Here is a 23,947-nt window from a genome sequence, read left to right as displayed (position 1 = left end):
GCAGGTATTGCCAGTGTTATTGTGCCTTCCATCGAAGTGGGAGCCACATGGAACCCCCACCCGGCGACTTATCGACTTAATCCAATCGCCTTCGAGCACCCTGTATCCATAATGCTCTTCGGCTGCGTCAACATTTTATTGTCAGTCATTTTCCAACGCCCCGCAGCTTCTTTCCCCTCAATCAGTTCCGTTTCGTTCACGTGCCACGCCCCCTAAACCACCGCCCAAGTGATTTTCAAGGGGGCTCCTCCAACTTCTCCCCGCTCTTTTTAAGTCTTTGAGTGTGTTTTTCAACATTTTGTCAAAATTGATTTTTTACTGCACTTACGGCATGATGCGACCATTTTGGGGTTCCACATGGCTCCACATGGTTCCCTGGGCTTATACACGGTGAAAAAAAGAGTACATATAAAAGGTAATGGATTTTAAGATGTGATCAAAACTAAATGAAATTATTTAACTTGAAAATTTTTCTTATCAAATTTTCTTTATCTTTTCAGACTTGACTTATTAAGTAAATAATAATATTATATTTAAAAAAGGAAATTTAATTTTTTTTAATAAACGTTGATTTCTATTTTGCAAAAAAAAGCCAAAAACTTCAAAATATTAAAATGGCAAACAAAGTCGAATTGCAAACAATAATAAATAAACAATAAATTATACAAGTATGTTGTATGTTCAGTTTAATTTCTTGCTTTGTATATCTATCATGTTAATTTAAGTTGGCAATTGGGCTTAAAAAATTCTTGATGAATTTACAAAAAGTTTAATTAGTATACGCATCCTATCAAATTCCCTATTCCTTCTTTCTGTGTAAGACATTTGTGGAAAACTGGTTAGGAAACAGTATTAAATATTTTATTATTTTAGCATACTTTACTGTGTACAATTGTTCTCCTCCCCCCGTGCAGCACTTCTGCTGCCCCATTTTACCTTTCTAGCTACGGCATTGCTCATACGCCCCGTTGTACGCACAAAGGAAGTCGCACCTAAAAAGCCAACGCGTGTCGCTGTCATTTGCCCCAATGCGTCTGCATTTATTGACTTCGTTGTTGGTGCTCGTACAAAGTTCCTTTTTCCTTTCTTTTTTTTTTTTAACTTTTTTTCTGTCTACGCCTGCGAAGATGTCATTAGAGCCAGTAAAGAGAATTCCGCCGAAGAAGAATCCTTTGGAAGAAGCGTGGAAGAGCGTGGAAAAGCCGGAGGCTGTGGGCGATTTGCATTTACCATTTTAGCTGAAACACTTGCTCCGATGTCCGGATACGTTTTCGCTGACATAAGTGCTCCGTGTAATTTTACTCGATTCTCGTTTATTCTGTAGCTTTAGCCGTACTTACACATAGACAATACATTGTACACTCAATGTCTAGGACTAATATAAAAATACATTTCTTATTTCTTTTGTTTTCCCCCCTTTTTTTTTTGGTTTCTTGACTTTGTTTGTTTTTTGCGTTGGTTTGGAAGCTTTGGAAGCTTGGTTGTTAACATTTTCTTTCATTGAATTCGATTTGTGTGCACCACCCCCTGCGTCCTCTTAAGGACTTCAGCAATGTCCTCGGTTTTTTGGTCAGTTGATGTGTGTATGGTGTTTTTGGTTTCCCATCCGATCTGTTTGATCTGTCGGCTTGATGTTGGTGCTTAATTGGATTAATCCACGGTTTAAGTGTGTGTAAAATCATTCTAGCCTAGGCGAACACTCGCTGTTCACGTGTAAAATTGGACTATGCTTAAAATATGTACACTGGATCGTTGTGGGTTAACTAGTTGTTGAATCCTTTCCTCTCCGATTTGCCCCCTTCTTAACTTAGCTTTACACACGCACACTTTTTGAGGCACATTCAGTTTTGAATCATCTTACAAATTTATAAAGTTTGCAACAAACAACTCCGGCGCCACGCCCCTCGCCCCTCGCCCTCCGCTTCAACTGCCTTCGCTACAAACTAATTGTAAAAATTAAAAATTGATTTACCCAAAATAACAGTTGGCTCGGGGCCAAAAAGGGTTATCTTCCCGCCAAGACAACTCCTGCAAGTTTAATGCATTTATCACTATTTTCCGGCCTCGAGTGGAAATATTGGGGAGGGGGGTCACGGGGGTAGGGGGTGGATGGGTGGATGGGTGTGCCAGAGGCTTTTCCAGCGGGTTTTCCGGGGACTTAGAGCGTGTTCTGCTTGGCAGCATCGCCGCTTTTGGCAGTCGCGTCGGGTCGCGAACGTGGGCGCCTCTTTGGCTGCAGCGAATAGAGACGTCCGCTGCGAGCCCGCGTTTGTGGCTCGCACTCCACACGCCACGTGCCATGGCCGCCGCTGAAAGGGGGTTCAAGGATGGGGGTTTGAGCTTCGAATTCAGACAGTACAGACAGGACACCCGAAGGCTACTCACTTCATCTCCAGCTTGGCCAGGCGCTGCTTGATCTTGGCCTGGCTGGCCGTGTACTCCGCCAAAAGGCGGGCCAGTCGCATGTTCAGGTTCTCCACCGACAGCTCCAGCTTCTCGATGCCGCCCTCAATGCTGTCGTGCACCCGCTGGGAATCTGAAGAATAGGATATTGATTACTTTCTGATAGTTAAATGTAGACTAAATGCTACAATCTCCAGCAGTATGCAAACTTATAACAAAACGTTTTTATGAGGGATTCGTTAAATTGGTAAGTTGAGTAATAGTAATATACATAACACAATTTTTTAATGAGTACTTGAAGATTATTGCTGAAACTACGTTCACAAAACTTTACATTACGTGTTACCCAAAATGTCTGCTTTCAGTGTGATGGGTTTCATTTTATTTCATTAAACAACATCAGTTCAACTTGTCTCTACTCGATTACAAATATTAATATTTGTAGTACCAAACTGCTAATTGTAAAAGTGTAGGTTTATTGTACCTGGAATATTAGTTTAAATACATACATAATTTAAGGATTATCAAGACTCTCTTTAATGTTTATTTAACTCAGAAATAACACAATCAGTGCTTTCATTCAAAATAAATGAGTCTGTTTGGTAATCATTGTCATATGATAAAGATTAAAGAGACTTAATTAAATTCGTTTTTTTTTAAATAATAAATTAAAAACCACAAAACAGGAAAAACCTTGCTTTATCAACGAATCAATAATATCCCACCTGGCGTATACTTAATATAACGATTAAACGATTTAATTAAACAACGGACTTACCGGCGAATATCTGCTCGTCCAGCAATCCATCTTTCCGCAGCAGCTGGCATCCTCGCTGGGTGAGCGTGGACCTGGCCTCCGGATAGTCCGACAGTGTCTCCCAGAGATCCCTTTTCGCCAGGCAGAAGAGGTCCGAGTAGCCCAAGGACCTCACGTTGGCCGTGCGCCTGTTCCCAGTTCGATTTCCCGCAATCTCCAGGACGGAGACCTCTCCGAAAACGGAACCGGCTCCCAAAGTGGCCAGCACGGTGATGCCATCGTCTCCGACGACGGAGAGCTTGCCCCGCTTCACGATGTACATCTCCTTGCCGACGTCGCCCTTCCGGCAAATGTAATCTCCCGGACTGAAGACCTGCAGCTTGAGTTTGAGGACGAGTGCCTCCAGGAGTCCCGGTTCCGTGTCGTGGAAGATGCGCACCTGCTTCAGGGTGTCCATGTGCACCTGGATGGCGATCTCCGCCTTCAGCTTGTCCGGCAGAGCAGCCAGCACCCGCTCCTCGTCCAGAGCGCCACTTTGCGACCAGGTGTAGGCGAACCACCGGATCACCCGGGCCTCCAGCTCGTGACCCACTCGCCGGAAGGCCATGTACTGCTTGACCCCGTCCATGCGATTCTGGAACTCCACGCGCGCCACATTCATGTTGGAGATCATGGAGCCAATGTTACCTGCAGGCGGAGGTGGGGAGAGCAGGGAAATCTTGGTTAATGAACGACCCGGGCGGCGGCAATTCATCTTGGCCATTTCATAACCGGTTCGCCACCCACTCGGCGGGTGGCACACAATGAAAACGAAACCGAGGCAGAAGGCGGCTGTGTTCCATGCCACTCATGGATTCCGGCGTGCGGATGGCGTGGCACAAAGGCGACTAATGGCGGCACTTCCGCTGCCGGAGTCAAACTCACACACATCCACGTCGAAATCTACATCCATGGAGCAGGAGAAGCGGCGGAGATGCCTCGAGCCACTCAGCGAAATATATAATAGATCCCAAAGTTGTGGTTCCCGTGCCGGCTTTTCAGTTCGGGGAAAATGAAACCCAACTTTGCAGACATCAAGTACTTAATAAGCAGTCCATATTTATCTTCACCACAAATCTTTGGCATGGCAACATAAGGAAGATGTTTAAGCACAAGTGTTTAATTTAAACTGCTTTACTTTAAACGCAATTTTGGAAAAACAAATCTAATGAATTTAGTCAACTTTGTATACCCTAATTTATATTTTCATCTTTTGGGAACTCTTAAAATAGAGTACCTATTGCAATTTCAACAAAGGTTTTAAATATCTTTGAGCTACTTTGTAAATTATTGCTTTAATTTTAAATGAAAATCAGAAGTAGATATTCAAACTCAGTAGTTTTCTTCGAAGTTAGCTTGTAATAAATACTTATTATGCATCTCTACTATATTATAAGCATCACTAAATTTTGTGTCGAACTTTCTGTTATTAATTTCTCAAAAGTAGACTTTAATGTTGACTTTATGGAATGCCATGCAGTAGAAATCATTTTCATGCATTCCTAAGAGCATAATCAGCATTTCATCTTATCAATTTCCTGATGAATTCCTAATGCTTGTTCCTGCATTTTTTCGAGTGTGCCCGTCAAATTGTCCTGTCCAAACGAACTCGGCATTCATCACAGTAAGTAAATTTGTTTGCACAGCGGGGTCGAGGCTGAGAATGAGGATGAGGATGAGTATGAGGATGCGGCTGCGGAATGTGGGGATCTGGGGAGCCTGGCAGCTGGTGGAGAGGCGGGAATGCGCCTCCTCCTCCTCCTCCGCCTCCTTGTACATGCCACCCATTTGGGGACGGTAATGGCAGCGATAAGGAGGACGACAAAAATGATAAAAAGGCACGTTTGCCAAAAAAACGATGAGGGGAAGAGGGAGGGGATGGCGGGGAAAGGGGGAAGTGGGGAATTGGGGCTGCGACGGCAACAAATCAACCCGGCAAAACAAAAAGCAAAATGGCATGGAACCGAATAGGACAGTCGTCCCAAACTCAACTGAACAGAATGGAATAGACTGAAGGCGTAATGAATAATGTGGGTCGTTGGGCGGTAAGGGGGCGTTAAGGGGGCGTGGCAGGGTGTACGTGTGGGACCCTGACGTGCGTGGCTGTAAATTAATACCCATTGATGTCACAGATGTCACTCTGGAACCAATTAAACGATCAGACGAAATATTTGCGTAAACAAGCGCAAACAGAGGACCCCAAAAGGGATTTTGCCGGGTGTCGACCTTTCATGGGATGACCTACTCACCCACAATGGTGGCGAAGATGAGGACGCCGGCCAGGAAGTCGGCCACCACGAACAGATACTCCACATCGTTCTCCGGCGTCGGAGTCTCGCCAATGGTGGTCAGTGTCAGCGTGGACCAGTAAAAGCTATAGATGTACTGCCTCTGCAGCGTGTTGTTCCTCGTCCCATTGAGATTGTAGACCCACGAGTCCGAGCTGAAGCCGATCTCGTAGCTGATGGCAAAGTACATGCAGGCGTTCCAGTGGATCAGCACCAGGATGGCCAGCACCACCTTGCAGATGCGGAAGGCGTTCGGATACCCGGTGGCCGTTTCCGTTCGGTCGAACCACTCCCACAGCCGGTTGATCCGGAGCAGCCGGTTCAGACGCACTATCACCGGGCAGGGAAGGTACAGGCTGGAGCACGTCTCCGGTGGCCACCAGATGTAGGCCAGATCGGTGGGCAGCATCGAGAGCACGTCCAGATACCAGCCCTTCGTGTGGAAGTAGTGCCGCCTCAGCCGGAAGGCATCCCGCACGAGGAGCCCCTGGTCCAGGAATCCTAACGGGGATGGAGGAAGCCAGGAGGCAAAGAAGAATGGGATTAGTTTCGGTGGCCTAGAGATTTGGCCCAGGCGGTGACTCTGCCTTTGTCTCAGTCGTGCCTTTTGCCTGCGGCGACAGTTTTTTGTAGTTTTTTGCATTTTAAGCGTTCTGATGGCATTCATAGTACAGGATTACCCTGGGATAATAGTTCGCAAAGGGTATTTCCTATATTGATTATTAAGTTTAAATTGAATTACGGTGCAGAAAAAAAATAATCCTCAAGTCTTCATCAACACTCATTAACAAATTTATGAATAAGATTCATATATTTGTTCAATCATTTTCGTTACATTTAATATTAAGAGAATGCAAGTTTTACCTTCATATTTAACTAATAAATACTGTTATTTTTTGTCCCACATTTTATTCTTATAACATTTGTTTTAGAAGGGAAAAGTCTTAAGATATGCTAATATTTCGATGTTGTATTTAACATTTAATGTTGTGATTAAATTGTAAATTATTTTTATTGATTTTAGTTCTCTCAAGTTGTTTTGGTTAAGTTTCAAAAGTTTTAAGATATCTAGATCCTTTCCCTCAACCCAATACACAACAATATAGAAAAACTAATCTTTAAATTATCTTCATCCTGTCACTTTCCCCATCTTAAAATGAGTAATACCGTTCTCCAGCGTAACTAAGCGGTATTAGAACCTTTGTTGCTATTGTACAAAATGTCAAGGTTGGCTTATCCCCTGCATTTGGCAACTCAACCACACCCACAATCCGGAGCTCACAGGACTCGCATCGCATGGAATCGCATGGCATCGCATCGTACAAGTGTGTGTGAGTGACTGTGTGTGGGTGTGTGGATTCACGGAGTGAAATGGGACTCGCATGCGTGCCAAATGGCTTTTGCCGACAGCATCGCTTGCCATTGTCTGAAGGCGGCTTAGAGCGGGTCTCATTTGCATAGGTAAATCTCAAATCTAAAGCCCTCAAAACGAGTAAAGGGATGCGGGGAGTAGGGAACAGGATTCTGTGGGTCGTGTCACTGACTCACCCTCGTGCATGTGGACGAGCGTGTCCATCAGATAGATGAAGTCGCACAGGTAGTCCAGGGTGTACCAAACGGCCGGAGCACTCTTGTTGATCTCCCAGAAGACAGCTCTTCCCACAACGAAGATGATGTTGTACAGCACCGCCAGCGAAACAATCGCCAGCCACTGCAATGAAATATTCAGAATACGATGGTTAGTCAAGATACTCGTAATCCTACAAATCAACCGCGAAGTGCAACGAAATATTTAAATCGAGACATTTCTTCTAGATAGTGAAAAAATTACAAAAATTAGCAAATTCAAGGTCGCTTTTTATCCGACGTCTAACATAAATATAGTGTTGCTTACTTTATGGAACTTTTTAAGCAGACTTTTTATAAGTTTTACGCATCTGAATAGTAACGGATCGGAACTTAGGTTCTTAAACAATTTCTCTACTACGTTGGTGTTTAAAAACTAAATGTACCTATATATATATAATATTTCTGATGGATTCTGGCAAAAATTGTAATTCTAATTGTAGAGCGTTTTGGTTTAGTGATTTGTATTCTAGTGGTGCTTATATAGCTGAGATTCTGGATCGAGCATATCTAAAAAAATTATACTGACGGAACTAATGGCGATTATATCATTAAAAATCGTTCATTGGTTTTCCATTTTGTTAGTTTCAAAATTTACATCCTAACCATTGTGCTTTTAGAAGAACAACAAACTTTTGAAATCCCTAAAATATAAATACTGTAGTAGGTTTCTAGTAGGAAGCTTTGTGCCGGAAAAGAAGGCATTTTGTTATTTGCTATTCCTACTTAAATGGTCGCTATTAATTATTCTTTCTTGTTTTTTCTTTAAATTTTTCAAAACAGAAGTTGGTTTTCTATTGTGTGATTTTCACAAACTTAAGCTTATGAATTCAATGGCAGCTGCACTCGTCGTTTTGAAATTTGATTTTTATTTAAAAATCTTTAAAACCACCTATTTCGAAGACTCTAATACCAGACATTTTTAATCTTGTTCAGCTTTAAAGAGTTTTAAAAGAGTCCGATAACTAAGAGTTAGGAGCTTTAGGAAGTACTTTATTAATTTTTTCTTTTCACTTAACAGGAACTAGACTAAACATATTTAATCTTCTACATCTTGTAATCTTGACTTTAAAAAGAGTACGATAACTATGAGTTAAGAATGTTTAGGAAATATATTTTTTATTTCTTGTTTCCACTTAGCGGGAAGAATCAACACGATCATGAGGAGACAGGCCACAGTTCCCAAGTAATTCTTCATGTTGATTTTAACCACCACGTTCTAGAAGAACGATCCTTTTATATGTAGTTTTAAAGTTCTGGAATCTATTAAAGCATGCCTAAAGTTGTATATATAAATGAAGAACTAATGTGATTTACACCATGAGATTGGCGGAAATAATTTCCTTGCGTTAAATAAATATTTTCAAAGTGTGTAAATTCTTATACATCTGCAAGTGTTTATTAAGAGGGATCGCTTTAGTCTATGACTAGACTATAAGATAAACATTTTTAATAATGTACAGTTTTAAAATAGTACGATATCTAAGAGTTTCGTGAAGGACGTTTACCGAAATTTTTTATGTTTCCCAACAAAGAAGGAGGAACCAACAATTCCCAAGAAAATGAGGATCTAATGTGAATTACCATAGGAGATTTGCGGAAATAATTTCTATTGTATTTAAAAAAGTTTTTTAAAGTGCGCAAACGTGGCGTATACGTGTTTTTACAGCGACTGCAGATAAATGACTACTGATAAACAATACCCAATAAATCGAATTTTGTAACTACCCACAGAAATAGGATTAGCACGTGTCAATCCATTAACAATAAAAGAAGGCAAACCAAAGGCAAAATAGGAGCCTTAATGGGGAAAGGAGGTTTCAGTTGATAAGAATCCTCTAACATAATGTTTTTTTAAATTTTTTTCAGAGTCCAAATGCTTACTCTTTAATAAATTGTGGTTTAAAATTAAAATAACCTAGAATATATTAGTAGGATAAACGGTGGCTTATTAATTTATGTAATGGTCATACGCTCGATTATATTGATAATGCCTTATTAACGGAAAGTTACAGGTCATCGATTCAATCAGAGGAAGAGTATCAAGTTTTGATTTCGATAGAGGTTCACTCACCCTGTAATGCGACTGCAGAGTGGGATCCACCGAAAGTCGGTTGCACAGGACACTGGAGCCGCGGATTTCGCTGGAGAGGGCCGCATCCTCCATCGTGGGACAACCCTTGCCGATTTTGTCCGTGTTCGTTGTATTGGAGAACTTCTCGAGGAACCAGTCCGGCGGTTTGGGGCGATTCCTTTTAGTGAGACGCTGACGCAGTGCTTGCAAAGTGCGTCTTAAAGCCGATGGTTTACTCCGTTTACTCGGTTCCTGCACAGAAAAAAATTTATTAAACATCATTGTAAATATTATACGATTTGTGAGATTTATTCAAGAAATTTCCATTTTTGATTTTAAAAACCTGTTAACCGTATTCATTTTTTTTTTTGAAAACTTAGTACAGCTTAATTTAATGTATTGTTTGTTAAATAAATGTTGATTTGATATGTTTTTATTATCTTAAACTTTTTTATGTGTAAAGGAATGTGGGTTAGGTGTGCAACATTCCGACATAAGTTAAGGGGAAAGTTTCCCCAAGCGTTCACTAATTGAAGCGTTTTAGTGCTCGGGTTATGGGTATCTCCTTTTTCTGGTTTCCCCTTCTAGCCACATTAAAAGTTGGTCAGCATCCAAGTTTGGTGCTTACATTTGTTATGTCTGCCAGCGAAATGACGCGGCCAATTGCTAGACGGTTTTAAGGCTAGCAACTTAAAGCCAACTGCGACACTAATAAAGTACAGATTTCAAGCACTAGCTGCATAAAAAGGATTTAACAAAGTATTGCATAAAAAAAAATAATGAAAAGAAATAGGTGGTGAAGTAAAATTTTAGTTAATCGTCAGATTTATAAGGAGAATTTGTCTTGTGTTAGTAATTTATATAGCTTCGAACAAAGGGAAATCGACGATCTTTTCATTTATCTCAAAATTGCTAGGTAAGCGTGAATATATTTTCATAAATTCCAGCTTTCGAAAAAAGGATAATAAATATGAATGGATTCTTAAAACATAGCGTGTTTTAATGTATTTTTTTAAAGCGTAATGAAATAGATAAATATTTTTAATATTATTGCAAAATCCTTTTTAATATACTAAAATATATTTACAATTTTTAGCTTTAGAAGAATAAATGTAAATTTTTCCTGAAGCGTTATTTGTCGTTGTCATTAGGTTGAAAAATATTGAACGAGCTCTGAGCTCTCTAAGCACTAAAAAATAATTTAAAAAAATAGCATTGAAGGACACAACATTGTTATTGTGTTTGTTTCCCAGGAGCCCAACTAGACAAACTCATGTAAAATCTTTTTTGCTCCCGCTTGCCACCCTTTTCCCGGGCATTAAAGGCGTGTGCTTGACAGTCTAATAAACGCTTATCAGCCGCCGGCAGCGGTTAATCCATTAAGCCATCTTTAGTTCGAGAAAAAATGGAAAAGCGGGAGGAAAGCGCTGAAAATATGACGCATACGCCTCGTTGGGCGGGCAATGGGAAATGGCAAATGACAATGCAATGCCACGCCCCCCACTGCGTATGTGTGTGTGTTTTTGTGAGTGTGTGTGTAAGTAGGTTCGAAGGCCACGTACATTGTGCATGTGTGAGTATGTGCGTGTGTGTAGGTGGATTTACCGCATCTGTTTGCTGTCCCGTTATGGCGGATATATCCAGTGACTGCACCATGGTTTTGACTTTGAAATGTCGCATACAAATCGGGTGTTGCCTCCCTCTCTCTCCCTCCCTCTGTCTCTCTCTCGCTTTTGTCTCCTCCAAAGGGGAATCTTCCCTTTCACTTCCACTTTAGAACTTCCGATTTTGGCCTGCGGCAATAACAATAACGGCGGCAATAACGGTTAGTTTTTTTGGGCAGCAGCTGCGCGCATGCGCTTCGTTGCGTCGGGCGGACTTTTCAAACTGTTCACACTGATAACTGCCGCCAAAACACTTGACTTGGCCAAGGCGATGCAGCGACGCCGACAGCGCAGTCGCCACTGACCAAACCACGACTTCCATACACAATAAACCACAGTAGAACTTCCGTAACACGAACTGAACTTAATATTGGGAACATTATGGACTGTTCGCGAATTCATGAGAACTTTAAAATTTAAATTTAGGCTCTATATTTTATAATTAAAACTACTTAAAAAAAAAGTTTTTTTTAGAATACACATTTCTTATACTGAATTCCACAAAGTGTATTTGTTTACCATCTAAAGAAATTCATTTCGAAAGTTCGGGCCACAAAAGTTCGACTGTACCGCACAATAGTAAAACGCAAGTGGCTTGTTTGCTAGCTGCGGTTGTCAATTCGGAATGCTGTTTTGCAATTTTCTTAATTTGCATCGGCACTCATCGCGCTGCCGCGTTTTAATTAATTAACTTGCACCGCCGGCGGACGAAGTCTCCAGTGAGTTTGGTCCTTCGCCGTCCAAAGGAAACTTCCAGTTGGTGGCAACTAAATCGACAAGATTGATGATGCCGGCCGGTGCTTGTCGTTTTAGTCTAAATGCTTTTTAATTGGCCTGACCAACTGGACTTCAATTAGGCTTAAAAGGCAGCGTTTTCGAGCGCGGGCAGTCAGGGGTTAATGCCGAGCCGCTTGTGCATAAATTAATTGCAATTAATTTGACGGATAGCCGGTGCGTTAGATCAGTTTTCCTGCCAGCCGATAATTTTGATTTCCAATGAGCTCATCATCAACGGCCAGTAATTTGCCAATTGCAAGGTTGTGCGCAAAATTCGAGCGGTTTTCGGTTTTTGGTTTATTTATTTTACTTTCGACCGTATTTGAAGCTGGCATCGAAACCGAAACACTGACCCAGCGAACCAGCCAATTGGCATTATCATCGGACCGCCGCCCTGATTGGCATTCACATCGCACAGGCGGCGTGGAACTCACAATAAATTTCCATAATTGTGAGTCCGTTAGGCCGAAATCACCCCCCTTCCCCTCCCCTCCCCCTTTTTTACACCTGCCAGGTAACTTTATGCTAAGCAAATCAAACGTTTTCATATCGGCGTTTATGGCATGCGTGAGCATTTTACGCTCAGCCCATAAAAACATGACTAAGCCAAGGCGTTACACCATAAAAATCGAGTTAAAAAGACCAAATAGCTGACCCGTAATTAAGGAAATCAAACTAAGGGACTTGTGAACTGAAGTTGGTTAAGGGAAAAGTAGGAGGTATTTTTGATGGGAATTTGATACCGAAGGAGGTTAGTAACAGCTTTTTGATGGCTTATCACTTTAAGGACTACAAATTGTTAACTTATGCTTCAAATATAGAAGGATGCTAATGACAGAACTCTTAGCATTTCATTTGATGATTTAAAATATTATTATATTAAATTTATCCAAAAACTTATGCCGATAAACTCCATTAGTTAACTCTTAAATGTTTCCCATCAATGTGAGAAATACGAAAGCTTTTTGATATCGCATTACTTGATGGATTGAAGCAATTAACCTCTTTATTTTCCCATCAGCGTTTCTTGAATAAAGTGATGTTTGATAAACTAAAGCCAAAGCTAGGTAGTTGGGGAAAGGATTGAAATTCCATACATGATGGGATGAATAACAGCTATTTGGTATCTTATCACTTGATGGATTCAAAGGGTTAACTTTAACCCCTTTGTTTTTTGAAACCTGTACACTTTATCACTTGTCTGTTATTGATACAACTATCGAGCTGAATGATTATTTATACTGATTGTGATTTCGATGGGAACGTGGGAAATTATGCAAATTGCTACGCAGATTGGATGACCAAAAGCCGGATGCTTATCGGCGGGCGGGCAACAAGCCAAAGACTAAACGATAACAAGGTCCGTTTAATAAACTGACTAATGTCCGCCAGCTCTCCCCTTGCTTTTGGAATAACCCCCCATTATCCGATATCCTGATTGTTGTGTTTTTCCTTATAAAAGTTACAATGGATTCGGAGAGACCCTCATCAAGATGGAAATCCCATTGTCGCTGTTTTGCTGCTGCCACTGTTTTTTTTTTTTGTTATTGCCGCTTCAATTTTTAAGCCTTGTTTTCGATTGTTTACCGAACGCATTAGTTGACGAGTTCAGCATTGTTTCTGTCTTTTGTTTTTAGTAATTTTATTTATTGCGAAGTTACTGCCTGCGAGTTAAGCTGCCGCCTGCGAACGCGCTTTTTCGAAACTGTCGATGGCGCAAAAAATTTGACTAAGCGGAATGTCCGCAGACAGACCGCACTTTCGCTGTTTGCTCTCGCTCCTTTCTCCGCCGTCCGCCGTCCGCCGTCCCTCTCCCCCTCCCACTCCCTCTCCCTCTTCCTCTTTCACTTTCTCCGTCTTCTCCCCATCCCCGCGATGACCATCATCATCGCGTTGAGTGTCCTGCCGCCCTCTCAAATTGCACAGCAACAACTACATTACGGCAAAGACAATCGAGCCAACATTGACACTGGCAGAAAACTAGCACACAATTGGGGAAACTCGAAGGAAAAATATCAACTAATACCAATAATATTATAATAAAAATGTTTATAATTTAAAAACGGTTATTTGAACTTTAATATTATAACTAAAAACTGTGGAAACGTCAAAACCATTTTAAAATAAGAACAAACAGTTCTCTATCTAGACCCATAATATCAAAAAAATACATTTACTTATTTCGAAGTCAAATTTGAAGAATTTTACCAAACACATTATATTTTACTGGGAACAGTGGTATTTTTAAAATTTATTAAAACAATAAATCTAATTCATTCTGTTTAAATTGTGGCATTTAGAAAAACTATTTCTCCTTAAACATTTCTCCCCTCTTAAACAATATTTCTTTTTTGGTTATATGTTTTTGATTGAAAAAATGTAAATCATTTTCTCTCAGTGGACGTACGCAGGTACGGCCAGGCAAATAGAGTTCATTAATCGGTTTAATGGCATGACTGGATGACTGAATGACTGTACGGACCAGCTGACAAGGATACACATCGCTGTTGTCGAGGCTGTTCAACTCGAGGACTTGCAACTATTTTGGATTGGCACGAGACTTGTCATATTTTCAATGCCAATTCTATAAAGTTCCCCTTTCCATGCCCAATTTTGAGTAATGGACGTTTATATAACCACAATGCCAGCAGTTTGGGGTTTCCTTAGCTTTTCTCCGCCTGTTTCTGTTGTTTTTTGTGCTGCTGCTACTGCTGATGATTCTGCTGCTGCTTCTGGTGCCTTTGCTGGACAAACACTCGGAACACACCTCAAAAGCATTAACAACAAGCGACCAAGCCAATATTTGGTCGACAACCACAACGATATGCGGGCATGAAAGTGGAAATGAAAGTGGAAAAGTCCGGGAAGCGGGGACACAAAGGTGGTGGGGCTTTGAGGGCTTTTCATTTGTATTTATTTCATTGCGTTTTTCTTTTGGCATTGGTATTGGTAGTGGTATTGCTTTTGCCATTTATGAAATGACATTGAAACAGTTTGTGTTGCTGCTGTTTTTTTTGCCCTCTGTTTCATTCACATTCACTTTGAGCGGAGGCGAAAGGAACTCGACGCTCTTATCTATCAAATTGGTTGTCGCCCTTGGCACCGCTTCCCCTCCACCTCCACTTCCCCCAGGGTCCCGGAGTATCCTGCTGTATCCTCCAGCTGGCCAACTGTCGATGGAGTCCCTCCTCCTGCCAGCTTAGCTCCCAACTCCCTCGACCGAAATACGCACTCACTTATTTATAGCCCTGCGGGTCGGAAGAAGTCTGGTTTCCTTCGCTTTTTTATAAGGAAACCTAAGTAATGCAATTATCCTGGACAGGACATGAGAGATCTCCAACTTGCCGATGATGACTGCAGAGGAAACGAAAATGCAGCACAGTTAAGCGAGTTGATTCGAAAGGCGAGATGCGGCAACTCGGAGATTAAAGATACGGAAGTCGAAGGAAACCAGCAGAAGTGCCTGTTTTCCCAGTAGTTTTGCATTTCAAATTAGAAAATGTAAATGCCTATCACGAATTTGCATAACAGTGTACAAAATATATTTTAACTAAATTAGAGACTTCAGTATTTTATGCATTTGCATTTGACAGGCTTTTATCAGTTTATTTTTATGCTTGAAAACTTCTTCACTTTAGTGTAAGTTCTTTAAATTGAATAATTTAATCTTCAATATTTCCTAGAAGTTAGATAATGGAAATGCCTTTTACGAATTTGCATAAAACAGTATAAAATGTATTTGAACTAAATTATTTTTATATGTATTTATATGCATTTCAAATACTTTTATCAGTTAGTTTAGTGCTGGAAAACTTTTGCAATTCAGTAATAATACTTTAAATTTAATCAAATGGGAAAATATAATAGATAAATAAGTATATTTCAAATGAATATTTAATTTTGATATAATTTTAATCCGTAAAGTTTGTAAAAAAAGGAAACAACCCAATTTAAAAACCAATGAACTTAGCTAAACTTAAGGTTGGTATCTCCATCAACGCATCTGTTTAAACTCTTTTCACCTTCAACTCTGTTATCGCATTTTCTTTGTTGGAATATCAGAAAACGTTTTTAGCACAAACTCAAAACCTCCTCCCCCCATTTAGGCCACCCATTGCCTTTTTGGCTTGTCTTTTTTCAGTGTTTTAAGTCGATTGACACGTGCTAATAAAAATTTCTGCGGGTAGCCAAAAATGGCATTCAACTGGGGGCCCAAGGGTTTTTAGCAGACGACTTGGGGCGATGCCTCGGCTACGTGACAATAGAGGAAGTAATTAAAACGCGATTTACGGCAAGGTCAAGTTTATGAAGGTCTGCTCGGTGCGGTTCATTTGCATTAGTCTGGAATGGAATGGCGAGTCCCGCGGGGAGTTATGCAGACAATGGGGAGCTCCGTGGCCCGCAGCTCGGAAAACTGGGCCAATTCCGCCTCCTGAGGGCGAGGCGTCAATCAATTAGAGCAATTACTTCATTTCATTTCCACATAATTGAATTGTGGCCAGGGACAGAATCGAATAAAAGCGCCGTTGCCGTTGCTAGAGCATTATCTATCAGTTATTGGATGCGGATTATTGGGTATCGTTTATCAGTGTCCACTTATCTGCAATCGCTATCACATTGCGAATACGCCACATTGGCCACGCATGCAATTGATTTGCGCACTTTAAAAAATATTCATTTAAATGCAAAAGAAATTATTTCCGCCAATCTCCTGGTGTAATTACTTCACTTAACTCTTAGTTATCGAACTCGAACTTTAACTCTTTAAACAAAAAATGTTCAGATAGTCGATTGTAGCGATCCCTCTTAATAAAGATATTATAATCTTGCAGATGGTATAAGAACCTCCGACATATACATTCCCTTACTGCAATAGCAAATTTACACACTTTGAAAATATTTATTTAAACGCAAAGGAAATTATTTCCGCCAATCTCCTGGTGTAATTCACATTAGTTCCTCATTTATATTTAAACTTTAGTCATGCTTTAATAGATTCCAGAACTTTAAAACTATATAAGGGACGTTCTTCTACAACGTGGCCATGGAATCCAAAATGAAGATTTACTTGCTAGCTGTGGCCTGTCTCCTGATGATCGTGTTCCCTATACCGTTTCCGTGGGGGAACATTGACTATTTCGTACCTCCTTCACATAGATCTGATACCATATCTTAAAACTGTGTATCTGTGTATTAAAAATATGTATCTTATAGTTTAGTCATCTGACTTAAGAGATCGCTCTTAATAAATACTTGCAGATGGTATAAGAATCTCTGACATACTATATGCTTTCCCTTACTGCAAAAGCAACAAGTGCTTTGAAAAGGCTTTAAAGCTGACAGATTAGATATAGGATATTAGCTTAATGTCTTCTTTTAAGACACAAAGTTTCCTAGCATAGGCCCACAAAATGCTATATCCTAATGTTTTATATAATTAACCAATAATAATTACTTTTTAACATTTGCAATGGTTAAAAACACCATTAATACAGGATTCTAAATATTCACTTCGAAAAGAAAAATTCCAAATTTGAATATAATATGCCAGAAAAATGTTAAAAACACGAATTTTGTTTTTTCTTAAGTTTATTGAAACTCCTTCTTTAATTTTGAGCGCACCATTTTCAGTACTCTCGATTGGTTTAGTTTTAATAATAAAGCTTGCATTAACTCCCAACCAAGCAATTTACAGTGAGGGTATCTCTGAAGATGACTTTTAGAAATAAACTTAGTGCAAAAGTAACATTACCCTCTATTTTTTCTATTTTTAATAATAGAGCTTCCCATAATTCCCGACTTGAAATAATTAATTTATGATTTAGTTATTTCTAAAAAAAACCTTCAAGAAATAAACCTAATGCAACATTTACATAACCTTCTGTTTCTATTTTTGATAATAGGAGCTCGCATTAATTCCCAACTAGTACAAGCATTAAATAGTTTAGTGTTGGAAACTGTTCCAAAGTAAGCGAATGGTATCCACCCACCTGTATCAGCTTCCTGCCATTTTCCACGTAGCACGAATCACTGGGATGCGGTTGGTGGTGCTGCCTCTGCTGCTGGTCAGCCCGTGCGATTGCCTCCTCCGGGTTGTCCTCGCCCACGGCCGCACCGAACTCATCCTCGTCCTCGTCATCCTCATCATCCTCGTCGTCGTCCTCATCATCGTCCTCCACTCCTCCTCCTCCGGCCTGTCGGTGATTCCCCTGGCGGTATTTGCGTTGCCAACTGCGACGAGGATAGTGAAGGTGGTGCACCTCGCCATCCACTGCCATCGGAATCGAGGTGGCCGCCTGCTCCACCGTTATCGTCGCCGTGGGCGCGAAGGGTGCGAACAGACCGCCGCTAATCTCCTCCAGCGGCGGAGCTGCCACGCCCCCCGTCGTCTGATGGGATCCGCAGGGCAGCTGCAGTTGGGCGGGCGCCGAGGAGGCGGGGCCCACGAATCGGGTGGTGCGGTACATCGGACGGGTGGAGAGGCTAACGGGAAGGAGTGAGTGGGGAATAAAATTAGAACACATTACATAAAGTCCGTATAGATATATACATTTGGGGGAAATCACATAAAAACTCTAATCAACATTTTTTAGAATTTTAATACTCCTACAGTATTGTTGCATATGCTAAGTCGACATTTGGCTGTTTAAGTTACTAAATAATAAAGTTATTTTGATTTTGGTAAATTAATAGCGTTGAAATTGTTTTTTTTTTGATGATATATATGTATTTTAAGAAACACTTTGTGTATTTTAAAAATATTTACAGACATAAATAAATCATTTACAGGCCAAACAATGAAAAGACCCAAAGAAAAAATTTAATATACTTAAACTCAGTTTTAGCTGGTATTGTTGCTTTAGTTTAATAAACTTGTGTTAAATGTGTTGAACTTTTTAAAAAGGTATTGATGCCTTACTGTTCTCAAGATATGTACATAAGTAATGAGATGTTTCAACAAGATTTTTTATTGAAATAATAGTATTCCTATATCGGTTAGCTTAAGTCGCATATCTGCTGAAATCATTCATTCCTTCTTTGAGATCCAATCCCTATTTCTACTCACTTGTAGCCGTACTTCGGGGACTCGGTTTCGGGGCGGCGCCGGGTGGACATCATCGTGTTGACCCGGTCTCCACGGGCGGCAGCCATCATGTAGGTCCACATAGCTGAGATGGGCTGAGATGGCTGGACGGCGGATGGAATATGCAGCTACGCAAGGCACGAACCCATCACCATGATGAACAGCGGGCCAGGGCAAGGAGTCTGCAAAAGGGACGAAGGAACGAGTGAAACTTTGCATTCATCTTCAAACCAGAACTTAAGTTGTTTGTGGCCCCAGTGCCTAAACGCCCACTTGGCGGCAATTGTGGTCTGGCCACGCCCTCCGTTGAACGCCCCTTTTGGCTGCACCTCCGGGGAACCGAGCAGTCATAAATGTTCCTTTCTGCACGGCCATAAAACACTTGGAGCGACGTAAACATAAATGGCAGCCGCTTAGTGGCCAAAAGAGGAAAGGGGAAGATGGCGGATACAAGGGTCAGGGGTCAGGGGTCGGGGGAGGGGGTTGTGCCTCTGGGACGTCTGCCTTGCTACAGTAATTAAGCAATTAAATGCAAAATTGTTGGCTTACGAAACGAAAGACTGCGGTACGAAATTTTTAAATTGCCCCTCGAGATAGGCAACAGAAAATTTTTCAAGGAATTCATCCTGCCTGCAGCTCATGTGGAAAAGTTCCGCTTCCCAAGGGCAAACTCTTTGGCCTATAAAACTTTACCCGCAGGTAATCAGGAAAGCATTTAAAGCAAATGGTAAACGATTCAGGAACTACCAGTGCTTCCAATTTATTGTGCACCAGGATAAGTTTAAGGGAAACCTATGAAATTTCCTAGAAAACTTTAGGAAAACGTACAAAGCGCGTTTAACATAAACAAATTAGGATTGTGTGGTTTTAATTTGTTTTTAAATTGTAAAACTAATTAAAACCTAAAACTTCATAAAGTGCCTTACAATCGTTTAAACATTTCAAAAGTAAAGTTAAAATGTGTGAAAAATGTGGAACGGCATTTAAATAAAAAAACAAATCATAAATGTCTTGCACTTGCAACCCTTTTTTTATTCTTTTTAAGTTGTGGCTTCTTTGAAATTCAGCATCTATAAATTGTAGCTAAAGCTGGCTTTTCAATTAGGGAAAACTACTTGGCTTTCCCAGAAATTGGCTCAAGTTAAATCGCTTGGAAGAACTAAAAGAAAATTAAACAGCAAATCCCTGTGAACTTTTTGCAATCCAGCTAGTGTTTATTGAGGAGTTCCAGGGATTCTGGAGCCAGCAGCAGCTGTTCAAGAGGAGAAAGTTCTCACTTGGCCAGCGAAGGCAAATAAATAATTCCGTTTAGTCGCGAGCTAATGATGCGCAAATGATAAATACAAGCTGCCAAAAGGGCGAAATTTCAACAGTTGAAGATGAAATGCAGATGTGACTCACGGGAAAAAATCGAATGGGGGTTTGCCACCGAAAATGGAAATGGAAAATGCGAATGCGAATGCGAGTGCAAATGCAAATGCAATGGCTGATAATCAAAACGAGCGCAAAAACGAAGCGCCAATGCGAATTTTTTATGTAATTTCCAGTCGAGTGGCTGCCACAAAGAAGTTGCATGGAGATACATACACACATTCGCAGCAGAAGATACAAATACAAGTTACAGTCGATCCTTTGTCCTTTCCCTTTGTCTGGCATTAAGCAGCGTTTACTGTCGCGTGATTTTATGTCATAGATTATCTTTGGGTTGCACGCTCCTCCAGCCAAGCATTCAATTTTAAGTGCAATTTTGGTTTTTTGGCCAGGCGAACTGGCAACCTTCGATGAATCAGAGGCGGGGTCTTCGAGAGTCTTTGACCGCCAGTTGGTCCATTGTCTCGAATTTGATTCTGGGCGAGGGATTCAAATAGCTCGAGTACAGTGGCGTACGGTGGCACCTTCCCCTGCCCCGGGCAGCATCGATTTTTAGCTATAAAATCAAAGTAAATCCATTTATCAACTTCAGCTGCAAACATTTTTCGTGCAGATAAGAGTTGACTTTGATAAAATGTGGCTCTGCTGGCAAGCCACTTTAGATGTTTGCATCTTTCCTTCGTCCTGCAAGCCAATCGAGATGCCAGGGGAAGTGGAATGGAAGTGGTCCTGCACCGGGATATCTAGGCAATTAACCCGTGGACCTCAAAGCAACCACGACCGCACTGGCAGCAACTTCAAAATTAGACAAACTTTTCGTTCTGCCTCTGGCATACTGGCATAATCCCCTCTCCTCCCGATCTGCGCCCCCCCTTCGAACTCAATTGCTAACGAGCCATAAATGCGGCCCACTGGGGTTGCACATGTACAAAAACATAGCCATTTCATTTGCGTAGCCTCACAGAATTTTATTTATTACCCACTTTTACAACCAAATTAACTGAAGTCAAAGCAATTGATTCGAAATTATATTGGTGAAGAAAAGAAAAAAATATCAACACTACGAAACAAAGGAAAGCAGAAATGTAGAAATAATAACTTTATGAACTATGAATTATTTTTATATCAAACTAAAAATAAACAAACAAATATGTATATGTTTCCTAATATAGAAAACACATTAAGTTCCATAAAGAAAACCTTAAATTGGCAGGCGATTTCAATGGATTTTTTTTAACTGTACGGCATGCGTCTTATTTGTAATGATTTAGTGGCACCCTGGGGGTAAGTAAAACGATACTGGGGGTACGTGTGAAGTTTATGCCTCATGGAATCGTTTACACTCGCTTCGCTTAGCGGGGATTATGATTGTCCAAGTGGCTGGGACGAGGGTACAAAGGACCCGGAGTCCTAAATAAGTAAACACATGTCCATATTGAAAACAAATTTCGTTTCGAAGCTCTGTCCATTTCCGCTTGTCAGCTGGGGGGATCAATTAGAACTTCCCACAGAGTCGGGGCACAAAAAATGTTTATTCAATATGTACAGTATACAGTGGATAGCATTCCCATTCTAGCACTTACTGAACAACACCCTCTACGTTCGCCATTCGCCATTCGCCATTTAATCCTCTCAGACGCATCACGTATACGCCATGTGGCAGCGGAATAGGAAACAGGGAATTTCAAGTTCAATCAAAGCGATGAGGGGACACATAGAGACGAAAAAAAAAAAAAAAAACGGAAAGGCAAGTTGAAAGAAATTTTTAAAACAGGATATACACGCGCGCAGAGAAACACTTAATGAACGGGATGCACAAAATATGCTAATGTCGATTATTTTGTGCGTAATTTGCTTTTCATGCTTCGACGGGAAATGTGTAACTGGCGCCTCATTATGAATATTCATTTGCCGCATACAAGTGCTCTCACTCTCCCATCCTGCACCACCACTCCACATCCACATCCTCAATCGCGTACATATCCACATGCAGAGCCCCTTTGTTCGCTAATCATTCCGCAGCCATCGACTTATCTAATCTGTTTTGGTGGTTTTGCTGCCGCGATAAGTGTTGTGGGTGCAAAGGGGGGTTTCGAAGGGGAAAGGGGGGTCCCAGGGGGATGGGGAGACAGGTTAATCTGCCACCGTCCTGAAAAGGTGAGGTGACTTCAATTAACATTCGTGCACGTAAAGGCAATAACGCAAATGGATTCGGGCTTTGTTTAATAAAATGTGATATTTATGGAGTTTACTGCTCCTCTTGAAGCCTCCCCCTCCCCTCTGCCCCGGAAATTCCCTCCCTCCGCGCTGCGGATGCCAATTAATATGGCACCAAGTTCGTTATTAATTCGCCCGCCCTGTGGGTGTCCGTCCAATGATTGTAGTTAACAATTAGGCAGGCCGATATCAATATCGAAATGGCCAGGGAAATCACGCATACGCCGTGTGGTCTACTCTAGTTTAATGGTTGTGATTAGAGCCTGTTGCGCGGGGGTGTCAGCTGTACCTGTTCTCGTTCTGTTTGGGCTATGTCCTCCAGTGGATCCTGCTAATCCTGGACTCTGTCAGCAGCGGAGGTGATGCGTAATCCTATTAGCAAACGCTTGGCGTCGCCTTTTGGCGTCTCCTGGTCCTTACTTTCTGCACACTTGTGCTGGCATTGGATTATTTAGAAATGCGTGCAGTAATTTCAACATGAAATTTGAATATTTTTTACGCCTCGCGACTTCACAAACAACACACAAGAACAACAATAGCAACAACAACAACAACAACTATAGCACAGACACGGTGGAGGATTCGAAATGACAGGCATTTACATTTGTTGCTGCCTGCTGCGAAATCCTTTTATTATGATTATGATTTCTATTTTTTTGTGCACTTTTTTATTGAATTAAAATTCAAATCAAATGCGACGACGGCTGGCCCTCTTCCGTTTTTGGGTTTGAATAGAACCGCGCTTGGGAAACTCCAACTGGGGATCTCGAGCCGAGTGTGTTTGGGGTTTCTCGACGGGCAATCCGCGCCGTGTACGTTCGCTTGCCCGGTTGGCGGCGCAATGAGAGCTCCGGAAACAGAAAACAGAAGCGGAGGCCACAAACTGAGGCTGAAACTGAAACTGAAACTGAGGCTGAAGCAGCAGCAGAAGCAGAACGAACCCGAGTCGTCCGCCCGCTTTTCATTCATGAGTGCTGTTCGGCTCGGGTGAGCTTTTCCCACAGAAAAGCTCTGCGCGCACGGAAGCTGGCAGGCAACCTGTTGAACGTTTTAGCATAGCTGCAGGACACCAGCATCCCGGCATCCAGGCATCTAGAAATCCCGGTAGCCTGGCATCCTGGCCAGAGTTACCAGGCACTCGGCTGTTGCCAGGCCCGCAGGGATAACATAAATTAATTAAATCAATGCTCCAATGCTCGTTTCGGTTGATCATCTGACACATTGACAAATTGAGGCTGCCCGGGGATGGGTGATTCTGGGGGTCAGGGTCACCGGCTCAGACTCGGACTGCCATTTGGGTTTCGGCCCCGGGGCCAACTTGGTTCATTTGCTGAAGTTGATTAATGCATGTATCGCTCGCTTTTTGTTCTCTCTTGATTTAAACTTGTCTGCCACACATGTTGTCCCCGAAGGGGAAGGATCATGGGGGAGAACTTTCTTTGTTGACAAAAAAGGTGCACTGACATCTGACCAAATCGAACACAACTAATTCGGCACGATTATTCACATGCCGCAGAAATTAGATTAAACTTTCCCCGAACATAATATGGTCGGCTTGCCCCATTGGCTGCCTTCTCCTTTTCATTCTGAAATGGGGATAAAGTTTTCCTCGAACATCTGTGGATGTCTTCGTTTATTGCTTTCGGT

The 23,947-nt window shown here is 41.5% G+C and overlaps 1 protein-coding gene across 3 annotated transcripts; it reads right to left on the bottom strand.

Moving 5' to 3' along the window:
- Positions 1-1,296: 1,296 nt before the first annotated feature.
- On the bottom strand, positions 1,297-23,122 carry LOC108090533 (cyclic nucleotide-gated cation channel subunit A). 3 transcript variants are annotated; one of them, XM_017189257.2, is made up of 9 exons: positions 22,590-23,122; positions 18,695-18,894; positions 17,619-18,111; positions 9,188-9,439; positions 7,036-7,198; positions 5,449-5,988; positions 3,182-3,847; positions 2,386-2,536; positions 1,297-2,309 (listed from the first exon to the last, which is right to left on the bottom strand). In XM_017189257.2, exons 2-9 carry the CDS (start codon positions 18,793-18,795, stop codon positions 2,159-2,161), a joined length of 2,517 nt encoding a protein of 838 aa, XP_017044746.1. In that variant the 5' UTR covers positions 18,796-18,894; positions 22,590-23,122; the 3' UTR covers positions 1,297-2,158. The 3 variants fall into 3 exon arrangements, with proteins under 3 accessions (XP_017044746.1, XP_017044748.1, XP_017044749.1); XM_017189259.2 differs by lacking the exons at positions 17,619-18,111; positions 18,695-18,894; positions 22,590-23,122 and adding an exon at positions 10,793-10,882; XM_017189260.2 differs by lacking the exons at positions 17,619-18,111; positions 18,695-18,894; positions 22,590-23,122 and adding an exon at positions 10,750-10,829.
- Between the last annotated feature and the right edge of the window lie 825 nt (positions 23,123-23,947).

The sequence above is a fragment of the Drosophila ficusphila genome, unplaced genomic scaffold (genome assembly GCF_018152265.1).
Source record: "Drosophila ficusphila isolate 14025-0441.05 unplaced genomic scaffold, ASM1815226v1 contig_414, whole genome shotgun sequence".
Taxonomy (NCBI): domain Eukaryota; kingdom Metazoa; phylum Arthropoda; class Insecta; order Diptera; family Drosophilidae; genus Drosophila; species Drosophila ficusphila.
This window is presented reverse-complemented; position numbering and strand designations above follow the sequence as displayed.